Here is a 26,786-nt window from a genome sequence, read left to right on the forward strand (position 1 = left end):
TTCAAATAGAGCATTCCAATGAGGGGTCAAAGCTAGACAAAAATAGCTTATTATTTCTAAATTGTAATCAATGTAAAAATCTTGACTGTTCGTGGCCCCCTTATAAAAACAAAACAAAACAAAACAAAACAAAGCATTTAAATTAGTCAAAAAGTCATCCACTTTTGAACAAGATGGTCAAAAAGTAGAAGAATAGCTGGGTAAGCTGTAAGCTCTGTAACTCATTTCACATGCAAATAAGGCATTTACACATGAGTCTTAAAGGCACAAATGAAAAAAAAAGCGTCTGTTAATTCTAAAGGTCACAGAAAGGCTGAAAAATGGTCCTAAAGTAATAAAAAAATATGTGTAATAATAAATATGACTGTGTTAATATAAAACCATTAAAGCAATCCATCAGGTTGCCAACTTAAACATTTCCAAAAAATTTCCAAAATGGGGTTTCACAGTGGTGCTGTAGAAGAACCATTTTCAGTTCTGTGAAGAACCTATGAATGAACCTTTTTTTTTTTTTTTGAAAAAATCTAAAAAAGTTCTTTAACCGTAAACAACCTTTTATGTAATGGAAGGTTCCATGGAACCTAATGGCTTTTCACAAAACCAGATCAAGAACCTTTATTTTTACTCCAAATGCCTGTGGGTTACAGAATAAACACATAAAATATCTACATATCACGTTAAATAACTTTAATGTAACTTCATCCCACTAGAACGCTCATTTTGCTCTTTTGTTTAAAAAGATCACATAGAAGTTCTCTGCAGGACCTATTCGCTCTTTTTCCTTTCGGAGTTCACTCTGAAAGATCTAGCCCACTTCTGCTGCAATTAGAGCACGTGTCTCCATCTGCTGAGGAGAAAAGAGGCTCCGTGGCTCCTTTGATAGACACGAACTCAACAGAGCAACTAGGGCACAGACGCACTTCCACCAGCATCAAACAGTAGCTAATCTTCTGTAAGCTCTGTTTACTCTAGTAGCTTTCTACGCCCTTTTAGTTACTCTCTTAAAGAAGAATATTCTCTGCAGTAACTCCTTTTGGAGTCTCAGGACAGAGCAGAGGTTTATTAAAGATGATTTTTGTGATGTCAAAAGCGAGGAGAGGCTTTTAATTAAAGGAGAGGACAGGAAACGTCGCATCGGGGCTCTGTTTATGTGCAGCCGAGAGACAGAAAGTGAGAAAGACTTGATCTGTCTTGCTTCCATATGCACAAACAAGCAATGATGACAGCTTAGACTGCAGGATTCAGGGGTCGATCATGCCCTAAAAAGGGGTCACAGGCCTATTCCAAAAGGATTGAGGCGAAAAAAAAACCCAATGTCAAATTCAAATAATAAAATGCAGCTTGCATGGACATGACCAAAGCATAGGTCAAAGTAAATATGACCCAGATTATATTAAAGTTTGACATGGTTTATTAATGGCTTGAGAAAATGTATGTGTTTTTTTAAGAATAGTTCAGAAATAAGAAATACTTTTGTTAATAAATAATTCCTAAACACTGCACTGTATAACGTCTAATAATTATTTCTTTAATGTCATAAAAAAAGACATTGTAACAGAACTACACATAAATTAATCAGCATTGAAATCTGTATGCATAACCAGTTTTTATACCGCAACTTTTACTACAACTGCTGACGATACTGAATATGAATGTGTGGTGATTTTCTATTTGAAATATCAGACATGCAGATTTATTATTTTGCACTCTTTGACATAAATGAATAAATTACTGTCACTGCAACAGTTTTATCAAAACAGTGGTCAAATATCGAAGCTAGAGCCTTTAATCTTTCTAATGATGCACAGTTTGTCCATTTCAAGTTAGAGAGTGATGTTTTGAAGTAAAACAATAATAATCTTAGGCTGCCGGCAATCTGTGCATGTTAAGAGGTTAACTAAAAAGCCTACAGTGCGATATTTCATACACAAATTTATAAGGCATTTATATAACCAACGTGATAAAAACTTTGATGAAAAACCTGTTGTAGACAGACACTTTTTTGTTTGATATTTTCTATTTTTTTAGCAGGCAAAAATCTTTTTAGTATAATTAAAAAATAAACAAATAAATAAAATGTAAAAAAAAGTTAACAGTGTTTACTATGTAATTTTTATAAAGTAAAATTAAACATAACTTTTTAATTATAACTAATATTTCAAGATGAACAACTTAGGTTTACTTGATTTTTTGTTTTATTAGAAAAATCATAAGATGAATATCAAATATGACACGTCAGGCGATGATCTCTCATTATCATTATTATTATCATCATCATTAAATTGCATTATATATTTGTCCTCTGCAATAAACAACCTACAGATATTTGATAATTAAACTAAGCATTTGAATATCATTTTCCAAATACATCTTATTGGCGATATTTACAGTAATAAATAACATGTATATGCAAGCATTTAAAAATCTCATTGATTTACATTACAGAATCTTACTTTTCTTACACAGATTTCAGCAACAGCACCGAATTGCATATCTTTTTACAAAGTTTGGGCTACAGCATAAAATCAATTTTCCTTCTCAGATATGAGCTCCATATTCTCACTATATCACATACGCACCATAGAAGCATGACGTATTAAATACAATGTGCAACAAAAACTTTTTTCTTTTAATTTGTCTTCACTGATCTGATCCATTCAATGATTCAAGTTCAATGAACTGATCCATTAAAGAACATATTATTTCATATGTCATATGTCAGCTTTTTATGTTTAAATTTCAATGTAACTCTAGTGTGTAATCCAATTTAACATCTGGGTCCTGAAGCAAAACCAGCCGAGAACGGCTCATTTGCAACACATACACTCACTGTAACGTTCCCTGTGTGTGCTGAGCCCCGTTTGCTGTGTGAAACAAAATGAAACATAAACAGAAAAGGACAATTAAAGCAAACTATGCTATTATGTGCTAAACGATGATTCGCAACAAACTCACAGAACATTTTACCTCTACATGCACACGAAGCCCACCTTGCAGCGTTCAATTTCCGCTATGTGCACATTTCATTCTATTAACTGATGTCACATGATTTTGGTTGCAAAATTTGAACAAACTGCTGAGTGTCTAAACAACACATACACACACACACACACACACACACACACACACACACACACACACACAGCAAAGCAGCTTACGGCTTGATCCACTTATCTAAGAGGCCAGAGCAAATCCTGAAAAGCTAAAAGCAAAAGCTATAGGTTGAGGTCTGGAGTTAACATGGCTAGAAAGAGCATGATCAATCGTGAAGCCTGAAACAACAGAACGCACTTACTGCTCTGGATCACAGTCAGATGATTCAAACTCATCCACGGCAATGAAATGAAAGTCTATTAAAATATGGGACAGTGGGATGAACAGCGCGTGAGAGAGGCAAAGGTGGGTCATTCTCAGGACACAGTGTAATTTGTGTCCCATTTGTGTAACCATGACTTACTACTTAACACCAACAGAGACCCACATGATTTCACAGCTTTAATAACTGTTTAGTGTGCAATGCAAAAGAATGTTTAAAAACAGTTTTCATGGTATACGCACTTAACAAGTTAAAAGAAACGTTATGAAGATATTAGAAATAACAGATTTTTGTATGTGTAAAAATAGACTGTCACTGATTGGCTGAAGAACATTCTAAGGTGTGTAGTTATTTTCTGGTAAACGCATGGCTAAAGTGGCTTCGGTCTTGATCGCATTATATGTCCATACCACTATTTAAAAGGTCCTTACAGTTCACGACAGCAAAAGAACCAAAATCCACAAAGACACCGACTGAGCCAATACACGTAATAAACTTAAGGAGAAAAAAGCTGTGTTTTATTATTCGCGGAAATGCACTTTCTCTCTCCCATGCAAACGTTACATACACACAGAAACATACATGCGCGCAGAAACTTGTAGGTGCTGCTTTGTGACTTTATCCCTAATTTTGCAGCTAACAAGCAACGTGACATTTACCAGAATAAAGGCGGTAATGACGCTGTTCTTGAAGCAGCTAAACTTACAGTTTAGTAGAAACCCTGCTGCCGAACACTGTTCATAGACGTGCAAATAATTCGAGCACGGCTACATTTAATCTCTATAATAACTGCATTATCAATGTCAAACCATACAGCTTTAATATTTTGGAATTAGCAATCAAGGGTTGAGATATGATGTGTAAAAAATTGGTCTTACACACAAAAGCTAGGCACAAAATCCTGCCGTCTTGAAGTACATAATTTGAACAACGTCTTGAGGTGCGGAAATGTTACAGTAGTATAAGCACAATAATTGACTCCAGGCAATAGTGGCATTACCACTTTGAGTTCACATTATTATTCTAAGGTTTGAGCACTTTTCTCGGTACTGACTGCCACTGGCAAACCTGTTGGCACATGAGATGGTTAGAGACAACACTATTCCTCACCTGATAACCACTGTAGAGAGCGAGGGAGTCAGAGAGCGGATTTATCTCTCAATCTTCATTTACACACAAAGAGCGGGGCTTCAAAACAGCAGAGCAGAAGATTTCAACCCTCCCATTCCTTCACTGACCAGACAATCGTGCTGATTCCCAGCATGCCCTCAAACATTTCTCTAGGCGAATAGAAAACTGCCACAATAAAGAAAGAGAAATCTACAGCCGAGAGCTTAGCCCTGTGGCCATAATAACAGTAAGCAGACACTTCTAAAGAGCAAAACAACACACATCTGACTGAGATGACAAAATAAAACAGCAATATAAACAATGTAGTGTACTACAAATTTTCAGTTAAAATGAAGAGAAAATTAATACATAGATTTATATTGTAAATAGTGTATATATGTAAATATGTTTTCTGTAAATCTACACACACACAGACATATATATATATATATATATATATATATATATATATATATATATATATATATATATATATATATACATACATATAATTATTAATTACTATTATAAATAGGCAAAACAGCATAGCAATATAAGAAGCATTATTCAACTCAGGTTGAAAGTGTTTCTAGACTGAGATGGTTTTAGCACGTTTTGCCTAATGTCCATTTTCCCCTGAAGTATGCGACTCAGATCAAGAAATTAAGTACATACTGGCTATTTTTCTACCACAGTCCTGCTGTTTCACAGAAGCTTTAGTACTTCTTGAATGTGAAAAGCAGCTCAGTTGGATTTAGATTGTGTGACTGTCTTAACCAGTCAAGAACTCTCACTTTGATCCCGATAAACTCTTGGCTGCTTAACACAGAGGGTCTGGGATTTCTGTTGCCTGGTTGTGTCTGAGTGGGCAAAATATTTCCTACGAATAAAACAAGTGGCTACAAGAAAGGCAAATTTCAGCTTTCCTGCCTAATAATAAACAGCTTTAGAAAGCACAGACACTAATAAAACTCACTGGCTGTATTTAAACCACCACAGAGTCAGCGTGACATTTCTTGACTATAGTGTTTCCTGTGCAAAAACAGCAAAAATAGTATTGCTGTTGAAGTGCTTTTGAATGCTTTTTCCTTTTTGTTGTCTATCTAGCCTCTTCTGTCTTGTGTTTGAGAGCGACAGTGCCTTTTTGCTGCCAGTCTTTTGGTCTTTCTGTTTTTTGGGAACTCTTTTTCTAGCAGGCTTGCGAGGAGACATCTTACAGGCTTCCTATAAGAAAATAAAATGTCACATAAGAGGAAATCTAAATTTGTTGGCTTTAAGTCCATGTCTATAATTTTTGTAATCATGTCAGTGTACAGTATTCGAAATTTGGATGTAGTGAGGTTTTTAAATGGTTTTGATAAAAGTCTCTTATGCTTACCAAGGCAAAATTTATTTGATCAAAAACAGTAAACGGTTAAAAAACATTTATTGATATTGTTAAATATTACTGCAATTAAAAAATAAAATGTTGTATTTAAATATATTTTAAATTGTAATTTAATTTCAGAATCATTACTCTAGCCTTCAGTGACACATGCTATTTTCAGGAATTATTCTTATAAGATGATTTGGTAATTAAGTAACATTTACTAATTTATCACAGTCAAGAATGAACAGCATTAAATAAAAAAAAAAATTAAACATAATTTAAAAGTAATAACTGTCACTTAAAATCAGTTTAATGCATCCTTAATGTTAATCTCTTATTGACCGCAAACTTAAAAAAAAAAAACGCTCATATATTTAAACACTTAAAATTTCTCTACAAGGAATTTTAGGAGAATTGTAAAGGTAAATGCGAGTTTGATACTTAAATGAAACATAATTCTGTCCACCGCCACATATACTCATCAGTCAAACTCCTGTACTGTCCAAAAGCAATGATTTCTATGTGTTGTTGTTGTAGGTTTTTTTTTTTTTGGTGGCTGATGATTTTTCCTCCCCTGTTGTCTCAGAAAACATTTCCATTTGGTTCGGTCATCTGTGGCATCTTTCTGATGCTTTGTGTCAATATCTAGAGCCCTCATGTGGTGCTTAAATACTCTGCCAGCAGCTCTTCTGCAGATGAAGGAGACATTTGGACAAGGCCAATCCAGTGCAGAGTCTGAGCAGCATGTGCAGCGTTATCAGATCAGCTGACAAAAATACAAACAGTTCACTTTATGTTTACAGAACACCACTAGCATGTGTGAGAAATAAGGTAGTACTTGTGGCAGTTGGCCTTGCAATACTGCCTTTAACTTACACAGTATGTTTGGCAAAAGGACTGAATGTTTATGCCATAGTTTTACAGGAATAGGCTAGTTTACCCAAAAATGAAAATTATGTCTTTATTTGCTCACCCTCATGTAGTCCCAAAAGTTTTTTCAGCTGTTGAACACAAAAGAAGATATTTGGAAGAATGTTGGTAACCAAGTTGACGGTAGCCATTATCTTAAATAGTAAAAAAATCCTATAGAAGTCAATGGCTACCGTCAACTATTTGGTTACCAACAGTTTTTAAAAATATAAGTAACCAAGTCATACGTATTTTACTCCTTTAAAGAAAAAAATCACCTCAGAGAAAAACCAAGTCACAAAATATGTCAAAGTCATGTGGATTTAAAGGTTGATTGAGGCTCAGAAATGATTTAAAGGTGATGTCTAATAAAAGTTTCATTCAAATGCTGATTTGAATATTTCTGTGAGCATCCTTTGAGCAGAAAATCCAGCACTCTAATCAAAGCGTGTCTGTCCTGAAGCAACCTAACATTCATTAAACTACCAAAATCACAAACGTCTTGAGTCGACAGACATCAGGATCCACTGCGGAAGGAGAAACTGAATTTTCTGTATCTGTCTGCACTTTTCACAAAGACTAACTAATTAACTGTGCTTTGAACACAATGAACATTTTATACAGACGACGTGAAGCCTTGATTGGACTCTTTCAAAATCACGGAGAGATGACTAATAATTTCATTACAACAACTGTAAACAATGAGTAAAAAAATAAAAGATTTTTGCTGCCACTGATTGCCTAAGCTTTATTTCCAATGCCCTTCATTGTTTTTATATTTGTATTGTTTTATAGAGTACAGGTGACACTTGAAACTGGCGGCACCACACGCACTCTTTCCAAAAAAAAAAAGTGGTCAAAGTCGCTTGATCTTCAGCTGTCCAGCCCAACATACTGATAAAAAAAACTGATTACTACAAAAAGGACTCTTAGCAAAAACGTTTACATGGTATAATTTAATGGTTTCTCCGTCTTCAGTTGATCAGTCAACTTGACAAACTTTGGAAATTTGCAAACCACCCTTATATCTGCAAACAAAACGAAACGAAAAAAAAAAATTCTGAAGCAACCGAGGTATATTAAGGTACCAAAATCACAACATAATGAAACAAGTTTTATCTTCTGGTATTACCTTTATTTTCTTTTATTTCTAATTGTTCAGGCAAACTGATTGCTTGTTTCAATAAAACTGAAGTAAATGTTTTATCTTTTAATGTTACCTCATTTTTAAAATGATTTATCAAAAAGCACTTTCAGCAAAAACGAACCCAAATCTGCACTCTCTGTAATTCTGATATGTCAGCTCAGGCTACAGAGAAAGAGGATCAACATGTTTCCAACACAACGACCCGATAAACAAACAAAACCCAGATCGGACTTCAGGGTGAGCCATCGTGATGAGTAATGACCTCATGCTCGCAATACATTTGTGACATTTCATGGACATTCTGTAGACAAAAAAAACAGTTTAGTAGACTGACAACCATTTACTGAAGAACATGCTCTCTAAAGTCAGTCCACAAAGACAAACTATCCAATAGGACAATAGGACAGAGAGAGAGAGAGAGAGAGAGAGAGAGAGAGAGAGAGAAAAAAAAAAGTGAGACATATTGATTCTTAAAAGCCTCTGTCCTCTTTCACTCTTTTTCTCTTGTGCACTAAATATCCAATTTGGCTGCTCTACAGAAGAAATGTACAGCAAACCAAACCGACATATGTTTAAGTAAGATCTCTCGACAAAAACACAAAGCACATTTTGCTCAAACAAGTAACAGCAAAACTAAATAAGCTTGTCTCTGTCTGTAGCAAATATTGGGGTTTCTGTACATAACGCTATTTTATGTCTCAGCTATTGATTTTAATAAAAAAAAACTCTGCTTTTTATGTTTTTGCTGCATGTTTTACAGATGTTTATTTTCCTAAATGGTCAAAGGCACCCATAGTCCAATAGTCAGAAGATATACCATGGAAAGAATCCAACTGCCTTTTCCTTGGGTCATTTTTCCAGGGAATCCCAGTGTCCCAATACGCCTTTCTACCTAATCTGCTGAGAGCCCATCTCTGAAATCTTTATAGCTGAAGCCTTTTATCACCGACTCAGGAAATTGGAACATTTCACTGAAACAGTTATCAAGCGCTTTTGCTTTCAGAACATCCATTGGCATAAGAGGCGGCACGACCTGCAGCTCCTCTAACACCCGTTGAGCGAAACATCACCTGAGATGTGCACAGACTGCAAACTCTTCTACAGTCAGCCAACACTTTCCATAATCAGATCAAGAGGATATTCCTGCCGCTGTTGGTATACATCTAACAGATCAGTGCTTTTCGGTGACTTAGAAGATGAAAAGGCCAGCCCTGAGCTGGGGGGAAAATAAATGTCATGCAATGTCATGATTCCTTCCCAAAAGTATTCCTTAAAATTCCTGCTTCAAATGTTTCTTAAATAATTTGACTGAAACACAGATAACCTGTATAGCGTCAGCGCAACATTTGGTCATCACTTACTTCGCTTCAAGTGTCTTTCTTCTAGTGAACACTGAAAATGTTTTGAAAAATATTGCTAACCAAACGACTGACCACAGCCATTGACTTTCATAGCATTTTTGCTCCTTACTATGGAAGTCGATGGTTACTGTCAACTTTTTGCCTACCAACATTCTCAACATAAGATAGAAAAGGTTTGGAACAACTTGAGGATGAGTAAATGATGAACTATCTATATAAAATTAAACTGATGGTATTTTCAATGGAAACAATATATTTTTTTGCATCCTTAAAATTTTGAAAATAAATAGATCAATTAATTTGCTAATTATTTCATTCACTGGACGATCCAATCGTCATTGTAAAGCCATTACTTTACAGTGTTACAATGTTAACTGACATTAAATAAAACATACAAAATCTTAATCTTGTTTTATTTCAGCTATTGTTTAGCATGGCATAATTTCATCTAAAATCACTATAACTAAACTATACAAATATAAAACAGACAAAAACACAGAAACTTTACATTTAAAAAGAAACTGGAAAATGTTACAATAAAGACATAAAATATTAATATAATGAATAACTATAAAAGTATCAATGATACTTTATGAAATATCACTGGTTTGTTGAATTTCTAGTAAAAATGAACATATTGTGACAGAAAACTACTCACACTATATATATATATATATATATATATATATATATATATATATATATATATATACAATTTTGGTCATAACACTATCCACACTCTCCAGCAAGGAAACAAAATCAAACTCCGACAACATTTCTGAAGGTACAGAGAGGATGTTACAGAGAAATAAAAATAAATACATCAACAGACAAAGTAAAAATGAAGAGAGCCGGAGATCACAAAGCTTGACGCCACACCAGCTCCCAGCGTGCATCGAGACACAGCATCAAAGACAGACAGGTACAACAGAATGACAAAAGTGGAGACGTAGGTGATAAACAGATAAGAGAGCGACTAATAAAACCACACCAATATAACACCAAGTATAAAAGAGAGGAAGAGATGGGCAGAACAAGAGAAAAGGGAAACACTGAGTTGATACACTCTCTGAACAGATGATGGAAGACTGGGCCTGGAAAGTGCTCTCTGGTCACTGCGGTGATGAGAGGACAAGAAGGGTTTTGTTAGTGAGCGACTGAACGTGACCAAACTAATTTTACCTCCAACAGCACCAACAATTACTCTGCTTATTTTACAGCTCAAGGGTGTTTGAATTACGATCGACTTTCATTCGTCTGCTACACATGTTTCTGTTGCATTATACTGTGTATTTTGGCACTATAGAAAAAAGTTACATTTACAAAGGACTGACTTGCCTAAATTTAGTTTGCAAGAGTTTTGCATTGACACACAACATTAGAAAGCTCTAGCCGCTGAAGATTTCAAACAGACCAAGAATCCACAAATTTCTTTCTGTTGAACTTGAATGAATATAAATCTGTCATATAAACTGAGACTTGATTTTTTTTTTTTTTTTTCAAAACCGCCTCCATCATACTGTCTTCTAAGAAAACTCATGTTGGCCAAATTCAAAGAAAGCATTGCGAATTTCAATCATTCAAAAGTTTTGGAGCAATGAAATTATATGTACTTGTGTGTGTATATTCAAATAAATGTTACTATTGTCTTTTTATTAATGAAAGAATCCTGATCAAAACAATTATCCTGGTTTTGCTAAAATACTAAGCAGCGCAATCAATTATAATTGGAATAATAAGAAATGTTTCTTGAGCAGCAAATAAGCATATTAAAATTAATTTCTGAAAGATCATGTGACACTGAAAACTGAAATAATGATGCTGAATATTTTTTTATTTCACAATTTTAGTATTTTTTACTCAAATAAATGCACAAGATAGCTTACTTGACATATACACTTCTTTTAAAAAACCCTCAATTCTCAAACTACATGTAAAAAATAAATGTAAAAAATAGATAATAAAATTTGTACAATTTTTTTGATGACTGGGAAAAGTAATCTAAGTGGAGTAGCCATGCAGCGCTAAAATATTACACATATCTGTAGTCGCACTGCAACACACACATCATGTGTAGATGTAGTGTTAGCAGGCCATATACAGCGGGCAGCTCACTAGCATTGAACAGATGCGTTCCAGGAGCAGTTCAGTATAATTACGTTCGTGTATTTTTAATAAATAACAGCCCGGCATTTCATTCTGATGGCATGAGACTTGAGAAGCGTTTCCTCCTCCCTCTCAATTAGACAGAGAAGACTGACTCCACTCTCAAAGTGCACCTGCAGGCTGACTTTAATGGCTCACCTAGCAGCAGATATCCAGCGGAGTTTAATTACAGTGACAAGATGAAATAGGTGGAGTTGATATGCAGCTCATCTTTTGAGATGGAGTCCCAGATTTCTTTATCCACTTTTAAATGGCACGTACATACTCTGAGACATGTTCGAAGTACAGGCAAACAGCAAAAAAGAAATATAGGGACGCAGAAAGGCAGCCGACATGGACAGGAGCCAAAGAAAGTGGAACTGTTCCAATCTCTAGTGCACTATCAATCACTATGAAGTCACCTACCTTTTAAGAAATGTCTACTTTGAAAAAAAAAACTAAAGTTACTCATTATATGAAGTAGTTTAACAAGTCAAAGCTACCTTGTGAAAAATGATCTAGCTACACTATAAACTACAGTGATGGATGGAAGGATGGATGGATAAATGGATGAATGGATGGATGGATATATGGACGGATACTCATTTTCAATTTAGCTTGAAAACCATACAAAAGTAATTGATTTTGAATAAAAAGTAACAAGGAATAACATGTTCTAATAAAATGTAGTAGAATAAAAAGTGCAATAATGCGCTTGAAAACGGAGTGAAGTTGAAGTAAAATAAAGTACATTGTATACTTATGAATGTAGTTAAAGTAAAGAAATAAAGATGTTTACCGTCCTCTGTAACTAAATAAAGTTTAATAATGTAAAATATTGTGATAACAACAATTTAATAAATAGATATAAATTGGGGTTTGAACCTTTAATAGAATTGGTGAATCATTTATTTGAACCAGTTCATTAAATGAATCATTTAAATAATGAAACGCCCTAAAATGAATCATATCTCCAAAAAATGTCAGATACATTTTCAACATTGTAAAATATATCTAATTATTGCCTCGGCTCATTTCGTTAAAGGCTTTGTGTGTAAAACAGTTGCGTAATGTGTTGTGCAACACTGCAAAAACATTGCTAAAAAAACATATTGGTACTGGTACAGCTTGACTGCTTTGACAGTTATTGACACACTGCCGAAAGATGCATTTACGTCAGTAGCATCCCCAAGTGCAGTTAAAACCCAACATTTCTTCTAAGGCAGCATACTAAACAAAATGGCACCTCACTGACTGACTTGAAACATTGCGAACAGTCAAGAACTCTTTTAAAGCGCACCGCACAAATACAAGCTCTAACACTCACAGTTGCAATAGTCAGTCGTTAGCACGATGCTAACTTAATTAACTGACACTATAAAGGCCTTTCCACATAACTCGCATCAAGTTATTCTTATTGTATGAATTTAAGTCATCTGCAGATTTACCTTCAATATTGGCTGTCTGCCGGTCAAGCTATTTTGAAAGTATTTTAGCTTTGACCCTGTTTGCTACTGACCTGTCACTCTTTACAATGGCTATTCCAAAACTGGCCATAAGTATGTGGCTGTCACACATGATTTTGACTCACTAATGCTGTTTTTAGAGCTCAAGGGGGCAAAAGAAAGTTTAAAAGCTGTCAAACTTCATGAAGAGATCATGAATGCCTCATAGTTTACTTTTATTCATCTATATTTATCTTATTTGTTTTATTTTAATACTTTCACATCTTTTGTCCTTTGTTAGGCTCGCCTCGTCTGTAACATGTTTTTTTCAACAAAAGTACGTCGCTTAGCTTTAATAAACAATATAATAGTAGTAATAAACGAGTAAGTAAAAAGATGACAGCTCCCTTTTTTCTTTCTTTGATGCATCAAAGCCATTGGCAGGTCCTTTTTGCGCACACTTTTTTTTGAGTTCCAGAAAAACTGCCCTTCTGTGGAACTCCAGCATTTTGGAGGAGGTGAAAATGGAGCGTGATGCTTACGGCAAAGTTCAGTCCCAAATCATGTGTAAGGGGCCTTAAAGAACCCAAAAAAGAAAATTAGCTTAAAATTCAATTAGCCTCGAGCGATCCAAGATGTAGATGAGTTTGTTTCTTCATGGGAGATGATTTAGCATTACAGTACCTGCTCAGCAATATATCCTCTGCAGTCAGAATAAGTCCTAACAGCTGATAAAAACATCACAATAACTCACAACCCGACTCCAGTCCATTAATTTTCATCTTATGAAGTAAAAAGCTATGTGTTTGTAAGAAACTACTTAAAGCTGCAGTAAGAGATTGACAAAAAGATATTATGGAAACTAAATGTTACACTATTAGAACAATAGCATATCCTGGTTCTGTTAAACCCAGCAAAACCAATGTTATTCATGTATTGAGCAGAAACAAATATCTATTTACATGTTCTCTAGGTTTCCTTATTGGTAATATTTCAACAATCTCTCTTTCAACAGTCTTTCTGCCATTCTCGGGTCTCTTCCCCCAACCTTAACTAAATGATTTGTTTCCATTTTCCACTTTATTTCTCACTTACTGAGTCTATAGTGCATAACTGTCACTTCCTCCAGTGAAAAAGTCCATCCTCTGTTGTTCTTTTAAAAAACAAAATCCACCCACATATTAGTTTAGAACTGTTTTGACTTGTAAACAGCTCTTGATCTGTGCATCTTTCTCTCCTGGTTTAGGTGAGGGATTTTTTTTTCACTGGAAAAAGCAATATTATTACTTGGAAACAATGGTTTGAAGTTCAAAACATATCAATAATGTTTTGTTTCTTACATACATGCAACGTTTCACTTCACAAGACTGGAGTCACGTGGATTATTGCGACCTTTTTATCAGCTATCATTCTGACGGCACCCATTCAGAGAAGAAGATCCATTGGTGAGCAAGTGATCTGTTTTGATGAAGAAGCTAACTCATCTATATCTTGGATGGCCACATACACAGCTCACATGAATAGAGTAAATATTTTTCATCAAAATGAATTCGCTCCAGTTTGTTCGTTTTTGACATCTTAGACCTTTTATTCAAGTTCATCACAGAGCATTCTTGGCTTGTTAGGTTTGGATAACTTCTTTTAAACAGGATGAATCACAAAAAAATATTAAATATAAAAAAATATAAAAAAGGCGAAACATTGCTTGACCACCACACAAGACCACTCAGTTGTATTATGTCTACTCCAAACACACTAGATACACCAATTCAATACAACTCACATTATATTTAATGAAGCTGTCTACACTGGAAGCAACCGTTTTGAGACTGTTGTAAGAAATTGCATCATGGATATTCTGCGGCATAAAGAGTATGGCAGAATTTCAACCGCCGCACATTATACAAAATTTTACCACCCAGCCCTGCACATAACATCCTCACTGCTCCCTTCGAATCACATACAAAAATCCATAACAATAAACGCTGCATGAACAGACAAGGATATCTGAAAATGTCAACTAAAGACGCCCACCGATCTTTTATCCTCAACCGCTAATCTGAACAGTCTGACAATAGCCACAATTTATTTGCCTCTATTTCCACTCAGCCTCGCGGCATTTCCAGCAACGTTTTGAGATTTTTATTACGCTTGTCAGTTTGTCTTTGGCAGACGTGACGGTATAATTCATACATCATCAGACGCTCAGTTTGGAGAGCTGTATCTGGCTGCTTCGGTAATGAAGGTGTGCAGAGAAGACGCAGAGACCGATTTGCGGGACGCTGCCACACAGAGATAGAGATACAATTATCTCTCTCTAACTTCGCTCAGAGCGTAAACGTCGGGCTGTAACATCCCATTTCACCAACTCCAGGAATGAAATCGAAAGTTATGGTTGTGGAGAAAAGGCGCAAGGTTTATTTTGCAAAAGTGGGAAATAAAATCTCTCATGTCAGTGACAGGGAAAGAATGATGGGCAGAACTTTGAGTCTCACCCTCAGTGTTTTGAGCCGAGATTTGGGTGATGATAACAAACAGGCCAATCGCCAAGCCCAGACAGCCCGATCGCCACCAGCGCCTCCTCATCTTCAGTTACTGCCTACTGCCAACCCACCTGTGGAAAATAAAACAGAGAAACTGTGTTATTTTAAATTGATTTTTCAAAATGCTGTTTCATGCAGCGTGTAACACGGCTCTAAGTGAATAAAAACATTCTGCAAAGTTTTAAATCTAAAAAAAAAAAAACAGGCCCGCAGAGACCTGGGAAAACTTGATTTTTGCATTGGTCTGAAAGAAAATGCAAACGCATTACTTGCCACTAGGTGCCGCTTTAAAAATGTAAAAACTTTAAAAGCTCACAGACACTGATTTAAATGAAATTGAATAATTTGGAATAATTCGTTAAACAAATTGTTTGGTAGTTGTTGAGCCAATAAGGTAAACCTAAATGCATATTATAAGAAAATTAAAGTGCATTTTGACCTGATGTCAATCTTTGTTGGAAACTCCCAAAACCAAAATATGAATAACCTTTCATAAGCTATATTATAGTTAAAAAAAAACTATATATCACTGTTAATTTTGCAGAATAAAAAAAATATTTAATTTAAAAATCAACACAAAACTGTGTGTAATGCTGCATCCATACTAATGGGATTTTTACAGAACAACTGTATCATATTTATATAACGATATACCATAATAACATCCCTCTTGCTTTCTGCATAATAAGATCAGGCATATTGGTCAAACACTTCATCTAAGACTTCATCCTTGACACAAGTGGATGTTCCATGCCTAACAAACAGACATTCTTCTGCACAGTCAATAAATTTCTCATGGAAGCTCAAACTTCAGTACAGATACAGTCAAAACCAGACAAGTCTGTCAGTGAAGCAGGCATGTGGATATTGGGTCAAAGTTTCAGGCACAGTAACCGATGAGCGCACACTGAATTAACAATTGCTAAAGTTATATAACAACAAAAAAAGATCATATAAAAAGATAGAAATCAGGAAATCCACTAAGGAATGCATGTTTAAACAAAGTTTTAGGACAGTTTGGCTTTAATTAAATAAAAAATATTTAAAACACTTTGCACTTAATTTGTGTACTTACAACTTGGATAATACTTTCAAGTACAACCAGCATTTTATGAATGTATCAAAAATAAATAAATGAAATATATATATATATATATATATATATATATATATATATATATATATATATATATATATATATATATATGTCAGAATTAAGGGACTATCATCATTTGTGTAAAAACATTTTCACACATTAATTATGAAATTTTAGGATTATTTAACCCTTGTTTACATTGCTTACAAATTTAATTCTTAATTTTTTTTTCACATTACACATTTTTAAATGAAAAAATTAACTATAAAAATGTAATTTCATAAATATAAATTATTCAATAAAAAACGGATACAAAGGTATCAGCCAAAATAAGCTGAACTATCCACATTTATTTTTTGCTGATTTTCAGAAGACTTTATATGTTTTATTATTTCACAGGTCAAAAAGTTTTATAAAAATAAAAAAAACTAAACAAAACAAAAAAAATAATTAATAGGCATTCTGACAAAAACTATCTAGCTGATATTTTCTCAGTTGGTGTGTGTACCGCAAAACAATTGTCATTATAAAGCCATTCTCAGAAATACGGATTTAATCTACTTTGCTTTGTAGGTTTTTGATGCGCAAGGACAGATATTACTTGACTTTGTACAAATATACACAAGGGATTACAGCATTCATTTATGCGTATGTGTGTTTGTGTCCCATCGTAAGGCTGGCTGTCTCGACGGTTGCTGCCTACATGCAGAGGTTGATGTAGAGATAAACTTAAAAACAAGTGTCTCCATTTGATCTGTCACCTGTATTCATACTCACAATCTCTACGATGTGCCTGCGGCAGCCGTATGAGCCACTGAAATGCCTTTAAAACCATACGCTGATATGCGTCAACACAGTCATCTAAATACAACATCAGACCACGTCACCGCCACTGTCAGATTCTCTATTCCCAAAAGAGCGCATGCAAGTCTCTGGAGCCTGATGGGTGAAAATGATAGTTCCCACTTTAACATTTCCGCAGAGCGCTCAACAATTGTGATACACAACAAGGAGGGCTAGAGAAACATAGGAACTTGCTAACGCTGTCTTTTACGGTTCTCTGCTTTGATATGGAGGTTTGAGGAGCGTAAGCAAGGTCCAAAATTTACTTTCTGCCAGTGATGAGGACTGAGAGAATTTTACAGCTACGAATGTTGCTTACTGACCATGACACTATAGTTTTGCATTGCGGTTCTAAAAAAGACTGCATACAGTATATAGGAGGTTTCTGAGCAAAACTTAAGTGGTGCTGGCCAGTGCCAGTGAAACAGCTGCTTTCCCGGGGGACCTCACATAGGGCCAGCTTCCATGGTTTATGTATGTATATGGTTGCTAGGGCATTCTGGTTGGTTGCACAGCAGTTACAACTCTCAAAAATGTTGTCTTTTTTTTTTTTCCAAGCCAGAAAGCATAAACAACTTTCTGTGTTTAATCTTTCTTTTTCTTTCTTTCTTTCTTTCTTTCATTCTTTTTAGTAAAAAATGTTATTTATATAAATAATTGCGAACAATATCTGGTCATGAAGTCTAACTTAAGACTACATAATATGAAGTCTATTTAATGTGAACATAGCTTGTTATTACAGTTTATATATAGTTCATAGTTATTATAGTATAATATTTTACTTAGATAAAACCATCTTATATTTACTTGGTTATGTATTTTTTGTCTGTTTGTTGTTGTTTTTTTTGTTTTTTTTTAAGAAAAATCATATTGCAATATGCATCAGAAAAGATGAAGAACATGTATTTGTCCATACTTTAATCATTATTGCATTGTGCTTTATTATTAATGTGCATTATACTGTATGTTCTTCCCCCACAAAAAAATGCACGCACACACACACACACACATATACAGTATATACTATATTCTTTCAAATGCCAGGCTTTACACTGACTGATTTAAATCAGTCATTGTTACTTAATCAAACGTGTTTTTGTCAACTGAGAGTGGAACTACATGAAGTCTGAAAGATGTATTTTTCAAACAATAGATGAGTAGGTCAATCCTTTATCTTATGTTGCTTTAAAAAAGCCAATATTGCAAAAGGTTGTGTTGACAAATTGGTCTTAGTGCTCTTTGAGTATTTGAGATCAAGCAAAAAAACAGACTCGCTGCCAAAACCCAACTTGCAAATGTAGCTTCTGCTATGCTGAACAATGCAGTGCTGCTTGCACATCTATTGTGAATACTGCAACTTTATATGGCCATTAAAATGAATATGCATTGCTCATAGCATTGCAGATACAAGATGAAACAGTACATACAATTTTAAGAATAAACTACATACAACTATCTAGATACACAGCTTTTGCAAATATGAAAGCACACTCTCAGATGTAGGTAGTTCAGTCAGGGAGGACATCTCTAGCCTTTCTCTTCTATGAAAAATTATTCATTATTTGCTCTCAACATGCATTTTTCCTCCACTACCTCTGTCCTTTAATCAAAGTGTAATACACACAGTCTGAAGCTCAGAGTCCTTTCTAAGCCTCATTAACAGTCATGGCAACAGACGCCACTTTCCCTGGCTGCTATCAGGATCCTTAAGACATGCTGGAATCTGTCTATATATCACAAACTTTCCTCTATATGTATTCCCTTCATCTGTGAGAATTATGGACAGCTTCAGTGTGAAACTGTTTCATTACAGAACTGTTATTGCATGACATGCACTACAACCCAAAGAAACCAACTGAGAAACACACATACACATACATTTAATGTATATTCTGACCCTCAATTTCAGTATGTTTGACATAAAAAATAATACAATTTCATTTTTTGGACAACATTTTAACACTTCTGGATTAATTAAATGATGGTAATTGCTATTTTTCAAATAAACATTGAAATAAATACATTTATTAATAATCACTTCATGCTAGAAACCCCAAATTAAGTGGACAGACGGATGACTGTTTAAATGAACATCAGATGATAAGATATGAAATGCATATCAGATTTAGAACCACATTTGAAAGTAATCCAAATTGGATGCCAAAAAATTGGATCTCATAAGTGTTTTTGCTTACTTGCATGCCAAAATTATCCAATCTGTGCCAGAAATCTGTAGGCAAAAAAAAGGAAAAAAAGATGAAGGAGATGACAGCATAAATGCCGAATTAGATCGACAACACTTCAGTTTTCAAGGCTGAAGGTGCTCAATAAATCAAACAAGGATCACTGCTATAAGAGAAAATGCTGTTCTCTGCTACACTATAAAATAGAGATAGAGTGTGTATGTGCATATATAAACCTATTCTTGATAGATAGATAGATTTCATAAGCAGCATGCAGTGATTTGCATACTATTTGAAAGAATAGTCAATAGTAGTTCAAATTCAGTGTATACAGTGAGGTATGCAGCAAGCAGTACTCCAGTATTCCATTCTGAACAAAGCCAGTGAAGCACTCTTTAGCAGACGGGGATCGTTCACATTTCATTCATGAAGTGGGTGTGTTTTCTATTAACCAGCTGGTCTACACTACACTCAGCCCTCATGCCTGCATTTGTTCTGTTTAGCTGCATATTTAAAACAACACAGGGACTGAATAATCTCATGTCATCTTGAGAGCAGATTGAAACCTGCAGCCCTTCCTGCTGCTGGAGTAACAGCGAGCAGCGCAAGTTTGATCAGCGCTTAAATGCATCATTATTGTGCCGCCTGTAATGTTCTATTATTCCTACAACACTTCAAATTCTCAGCCAGTGTTTCTTAAGAAGAGCACAGATGGCTGGGCAGGGTTTTATTATCAAGGGTCTATGCATCTTTCACAGTAACATTTGATATCAAAGTACAAAGCTGCTGGATTTCCGGAAGGATCCAAAGACCTCTGAACAAGCTGCCTCCTGCTGTCAAAATTACCCAGCAGACATGAAGTTCCTAAACACCAACCCGACAGCAAACGTTTTACATCCAGACTGTTATCCCTCAAACACCCGCTCTCGTAGATCTGGATTTTCCTCTGATCTGTATTGCTATCAAAACACACAACTGATGTCAGAATGACATCGTGGTGAATTAATTAGCATTCGTTGACCCCAAACAGAAAGAGCAAATTTTCTATTGGGATTTAAGGCATTTGCATAATTTGAACATATGCTTATACTCATGAGTTATGTCTGTGAAATTCTCAGCAGGGCAGATGAGGGCAAAGAATTTCTTCAATTACAAATAAGCTAGAGTGATGACACTGCCTAATGTTCAGTAGAGTTCTCTCTCAAATAAAAAAAAAAATTAAAATTAAAAATTAAATAAAAATAATTTAAAATTTAAAATTAAAAAATAAATTAAATTAAATTAAATTAAATTAAACTGGCATACATTAAGAATACGAAACAATAAACTAAGGAAATATGGAGGTCTCATGATTTTTGAGCAGAAATTGCCGTCCAATAATCTCTGGAAAAAAAACAAGATCTGAAGTGTTAAAAATATCTTATTTGTGATTTTTCTTTCTTATGGGCGGTAATGTTTAGGAATTTTAAGAAAAAGAGTTTTTTCCATTGCTGGCTATTAATCTAATGAATTGTGTTTGAAGTATGAGAGTGTTTCTTTCTTTACTCAAGGGCTGCCTCACCCTTTTTGCGTGTGGTGAAGGGTAATGGATCAAAGTGATTGGCATCACTACGTTTCAGCAAAGCAATCAGGGGTAAGAAGGCCATTGCCATTACTGTGGACTATAATATCAGCAAAGCACACCTGCCTAATAGCAGCCTGCTTTTTCCACTGTCACAGGCAAATAAGAAATCAATGGAAATTGCTGACATCTCGTGCTAAAACCTATTACAGTCAATGTCCGACAGTCTTTTATTCATAAAATGCTCTGTCAAGCTAAACCCCTCATCAAAGACACTTTGATGCTATGTCATACTAGGACACTGTTTTGCATTTCTAAATAATTTAAAAAGACTAAACTTCACTGACAAGCCACTCGTTCGCCCAGCATGCTTTTAGAAGCCACCCGAAGGATGATCACATGATGGATTACTGATCGCTGACAGGCCGCCTTTCCAGTGAATCACTTGTCATAGACACCAAACACAGATAAGACGTTACCGAACCCTCCCAGTAAAGGTAAAATATAATGCTGCGCTTTTGCCTCATGTCTTAACGCAGTAATTTGGCTAATAAAATCTCAGTGATGCAATTATTTACTCACCCTCATGTTCCAAATAACAATTTGACAGTTTTACAGTACAAAGATAGTAGCATACAGGTTTGAAACAACATAAGCATTAATAAATAATTTGTTTTGTTGTTGTTGTTGTTTTTATACTTGTAAAGGAATAGTTCAATCAAAAATGAAAATTTGCGGAAGAGATTTTGACTTACATCACTCGCTCATCGATGGACCCTATGTAGTAACCAGGTGCCGTCAGAATGAGAGTAAAAAAATTTAAATGATCTGAAAATGTAATCACCTACAGATGAGTTTGCTTCTCCATCAGAACAGATTTTGAGAAATTACATCACTTGCTCACCAGTGGATCTTTTGCAGTGAATGGGTGCCGTCAGAGTCAGTTCAAACAGCTGATAAAAACATCACAATAATCAACAAGTCATCTACACAACTACAGTAAATCCAAAAATTGGGTGTTTGTAATAAATCCATCATGTGTTTTTAACTTCTTAGAAACTGTTGCTTCTAGTCCTCTATCCATAATATTGTTTTCTCTGTTGAAAAGGTAAACACAAATCGAGCACTGTTTACAAGCAAATACAGTCAAAATGGTTCTAAACAAATATGTGGGTGGATTTTGATGCAAGAACATAACAAGAGATGGACTTTTTCACTGGAGGATACGTTATTATTGATTACGGATTTGTATTTTGGCTGAAAACAATGGATTGGCATCCAAAACATCTAAATTATGAACATGTTTCTTATAAACACACAGCTTTTTGCTTCACAAGATTTTAACTGCTGGATTGGAGTCACTGTGGGTTAATTGTGGATTACTTTTAGCAGCTGTTCCTATTCGCCCATTCACTACAGAGAATCCATTGGTGAGCAAATGATGTAATGCACAGTTTTTCCAAATCGAAGAAACATCTACATGTCGGATGGCCTGAGGATTATCTTTTCGGCTAATTTTCATTTTTGGGTGAACTATTCCTTTAACCCTCTCGCTCATCTTCTATTTAATTTTTATTTGGCTAGAGTGCTGAAGTGAACCAAAATGAGTAAACGCTGCCAAAGACAGCAGTGCAATTCATTACCCAGCATGAGATGTAATCAGAGGACGTCAGGGGTCCAAACACAAATGACTCCAGTGATTAACCCATGTCAGTGACCCAGACAAGTTCCAAAGCACCTGTGATGGCAATCAAGCACATAGATGTGTTACTGTACGTTGGAATTTTCTACTGCGTACAAGTGTGTGTCACACAAACAAGGCAGAACACAAAGAGATTGCAGATGTAGCAATATTAATCAGACCTATTTATGGAGATGAGTGTGTAAAAAGTCAGTGGTCACGAAACTGTTTGGTTACCAATATTTTTCAAAATATCTTCTTTTATGATCTGCCAAAGAAAGGTGGTATTGTAACATTCTGGTTTTATGCCAACAACATTGCCATGATTTATTACGAAATCTACACTACTGCCTAAACACACTGAGAGCAAAATAAATGTTCTGTGTGGTCTACATGCAGTGGGGGATCTATCAAAATTGACATGAGAAAACTCCTTCCAACAATCTGCACTCCAGGCCACAACATCAAACAAACCAGGAAAAAAAAAAAAAATATATATATATATATATATATATATATATATATATATATATATATATATATATATACATACAGTATAGCTGCAATATGAGTCAAGGTCATAGCAGATGAAACCATATTAAAGTAACTGACAGAGTGGCTGTGGTTTGTGAACTGGGGATAACATAGTAGTTTAAAAACACATTCAAAGCAAGTATGAACAAAGCCGAGGTCAAACCAGAGCAGAACCTCATTCAGACTCTAAAAAGATGGACAACAATCAAGCTGGGGATCAATGAAAGATGCAATGGATGCATTTTAAGGGTTGTATGACATTTCTATGTAGTGGAGTTTTTACTTTAATGTTAAAATAGCAATTAATTTTTTTTCTACTCTTCAACACATGAATGATATTGCACAACAATGGAATAATGCAGTACACTGCTAGCGTTATAAACTGAACTATACAAATAATTAAGAAGATAAAAACATTTAGCTCCGATTTACTAAAGCAAGTCAGGCATTGGTTGCAAAATTGGAGCTTTCTGCAAAGTTTGGCCATGTGTGCAGTTTATGTATATATATAAAAAAGTTCATACAGTAAGCGTAAAAAAAATAATACACTGTGAATATTCATTGATTATACAACATCTTTTTTTTTTTTAATCAAGCAGCCAATAATTGTTCACACATTCAGGTACCATATTTTAGAAACCAGTTTAAGCTGATATGACCTAGGTGTCAACTGAACTGAAAAACACCACAGCAAACTCAATAAACACTTAAAACTACACTCAAATGAACAAATTGTTGACAACATTGGTACTCGGGGTCTTATAATCAAACGCTATGACATCAAACGTGCACCGTATATGACAAAGAGCTGTCGTGGAGATTATGCAAGTCTATTCATCACAAAGCTTCAGCAGATACAGTGCACAAGTCATATATACTGTATACGTGTTATGATACTTTTAGAGTGGTGGAATATGTGAAGATTCTTTAAAAATTTATTTTGTTTGTTCCAAAGGAAAAAAAAAATAACATCATACAGGTTGGGAATGACATGAGGGTGAGTAAATAATGACAGATTATTCATATTTGATTTGAACTATCCTTTCAACAAATAAAGAATGTTCTTTTCTGTTCAGGCTGCTTCAATCCTGACTGACAGACTTTTATCTGCACTGACTGTCATTATTTGAAAGTGATCAAATCAGATATATTGGTTGCTATAGTATTGATGTAGGCGTCACCAAGCAACTTTCTTCTACTACAAGAAGCAGAAAGCTGGCAGTATGGAGACAGCTGACAGAAAGCTTGAAATTTGCTTATCTACAACCATGGCGTTTCGCCACAGAACTGAACTGATGCTCTACTAGAGTAAGAATATCTGGCACTGTAGAGAAAACCTCTCAAATGCATGAGCTGCCATGGTGAAAAAAAGTCACCGTGGTGCATCTTGTCTCATTAGAAAAACAGTGATTGCAACTGGCACATCGGAGAGAGTTTGAATGTTTGACCCTTTAGATGGACTAATGGCTTGTGCAAGAACATCTCTTCTGAAAGGCTTCTAAAAACATCATCCCTAGAGTGAAAAGATGAGGCATTCGCCCTCTCACTCACACACAAAACACTTTTTTTTTAAACCGAGCACTCACCATTGTGGCAGCAATGTCAAGTCTTTCCAAGAACCTGAGAATGAATATATTGAAGCCATTATTTCCGAGGACGTCATTTGATGCTTTTCACTTCACACAAGGCTACCTGCTGTACATTTGAGGGGAAAGTTCGGTCGTAAGGCTTCACTTAGTCAGACATGAAAATGCACCTTTGCCCAGTGCATTTGGCTTTGGCGAAAACTCTATAAATCATTCAGTTTGCCATATAAAAGGGGGAAATATATGCACAGAAGTAGCTAAATGTGCACCCTGCAAAAAAAGCGCAGCTTGTATTTTTTACCTGGTTATGTTGGTGAGTGCTATAGTGAATCTATATAAGGTTCTGTCTTGTTGGTAAGGCTATACTTAAAGAGATAAATCAGCCACAAAGTAAAAAATTCTATCATCATTTACTCACCCTTATGTCATTTCAAATGTGTACTGTACAAACTACGCTGGAAAAAAAGAGACATTTTTCAAAAAGAAGGAAAATTCATATAGGAATGACATGAGGGTGAGAAAACATTGACTTTATAAATTTTTCTTCTTATAGAGGAACCAGCACACCAGCATTCAAACTAAATGGATGATCTCTTCCACAAGGCATGACTGTCCACTGAATGCTGAAAATAGGTTTATTAGTAAACTAGATCTGTACTAAATGCGGATCTCATTATTCTCCTAGATATTCATACATAACGTGCATTATGCATTAACATATTTTTCATATTCCGTGATTCCTAAACATTTAAAAAATGGACTTGCAAATATGTATGTAAATTCATATTCTATTCTATTCTCAGCTGTTTTACATACAATTTAAGTTTTTCTTTCTGCTCATGTTTCATATATAAGTCCTAATGCATGTGTTTTCAATTCAAAAATACAAATATGTTAAAATAACACGATAAGACACACCAATTATTTGCTATCATTAAATAAAAAAAAGAGATTTAATCATATAAATTCATATAAATGTGACCCTGGCTGTGAAAACCCAGCTAAAGTCTTTTTTTTGTGACTTACTATTTTCATTTTTCATAAGCTAAAGGACATTCTGTGAAAATGTAACATTCATATATTTAATATTGATTAAGTAAGACCAGGTCAAAGATTAAAATCATATTGAAATTAATGTTGAAGTTTTGATGCTTGTTATCTCATAATTAGATTTTAGCCCGAGACTTTAGCCTGGATTTCACAAAGAGGGTCACAAATTGTTCAATGCAACTTTCAATGCAGCGAATATAATTTATAATGAAAAGAGTGACACACTCTCTCCTTTTGTTATTAATTACCATTCGGAAACAATATCTGAGCTAATTTCTGCAGTTTAATATGTTGCGTGTATAAAGAGGCATTCACGGGCCATCTGATATTTTGCATACTGCTCTACTGAAGCTCTCCAAACAGCATCTGTACCTGAGATGATCCCATCTGCCCAAACATCAGCGGTCTGAATCGTGCCTTCACCTCCTCAGACCTCACGTCTGCTCTAAACCATTCTCTGCAGTAGCACTAGTGTCTACTTCATTATACACTCATCTTCTTCCTCCAAACTCTTCGGCTCTCGTCTAAATAGCTCTTTGAACCCCTGTCTGCCTCTGCAAACTATAGCAACTCAACCAGACACATTAGCACTCTTTTATGCCCCAAAGCCTGGATTCACGACCTCTTCGACTGCTCCCTTTCTGTCTGAGTTCTAAACCTCTGGCTTTCGCGGTCTCCCCTGCTGCTGTCATCCCAGGGGGACTCCCAGTGGGCAGAAGCTGATTAGAGATGAATCAGACAGCTGAGAGAGGCTGACTGAGGTAAAGATGCATGCAAGACAAATCCAGCCTGGCCTTCACACATCAGAGACCATGTACACGGAAGAGAGGAGAATATCATTGGAGTTATAGTCATACAGTTGGCACTGCAGCCAACTCACTGTACAATACCTGCAGTACCCTCCACA

General features: G+C 35.2%; 1 protein-coding gene across 13 annotated transcripts in view; it reads right to left on the reverse strand.

Moving 5' to 3' along the window:
• Positions 1-26,786, reverse strand: part of pcdh15a (protocadherin-related 15a) — a 159,518-nt gene that overhangs the window by 121,454 nt on the left and 11,278 nt on the right. For all 13 annotated transcript variants that reach the window (XR_006252284.1, XR_006252287.1, XR_006252286.1 and 10 more), the window contains one exon: positions 15,298-15,416. Coding sequence is in view for 9 of the 13 variants with exons in the window: in XM_043254592.1 (XP_043110527.1) it covers positions 15,298-15,388 (91 nt within the window). In the remaining 4 variants the exon portion in view is untranslated. The remainder of the gene's footprint in view (positions 1-15,297; positions 15,417-26,786) is intronic.

Source organism: Puntigrus tetrazona, chromosome 13, assembly GCF_018831695.1.
Source record: "Puntigrus tetrazona isolate hp1 chromosome 13, ASM1883169v1, whole genome shotgun sequence".
Taxonomy (NCBI): Eukaryota; Metazoa; Chordata; class Actinopteri; order Cypriniformes; family Cyprinidae; genus Puntigrus; species Puntigrus tetrazona.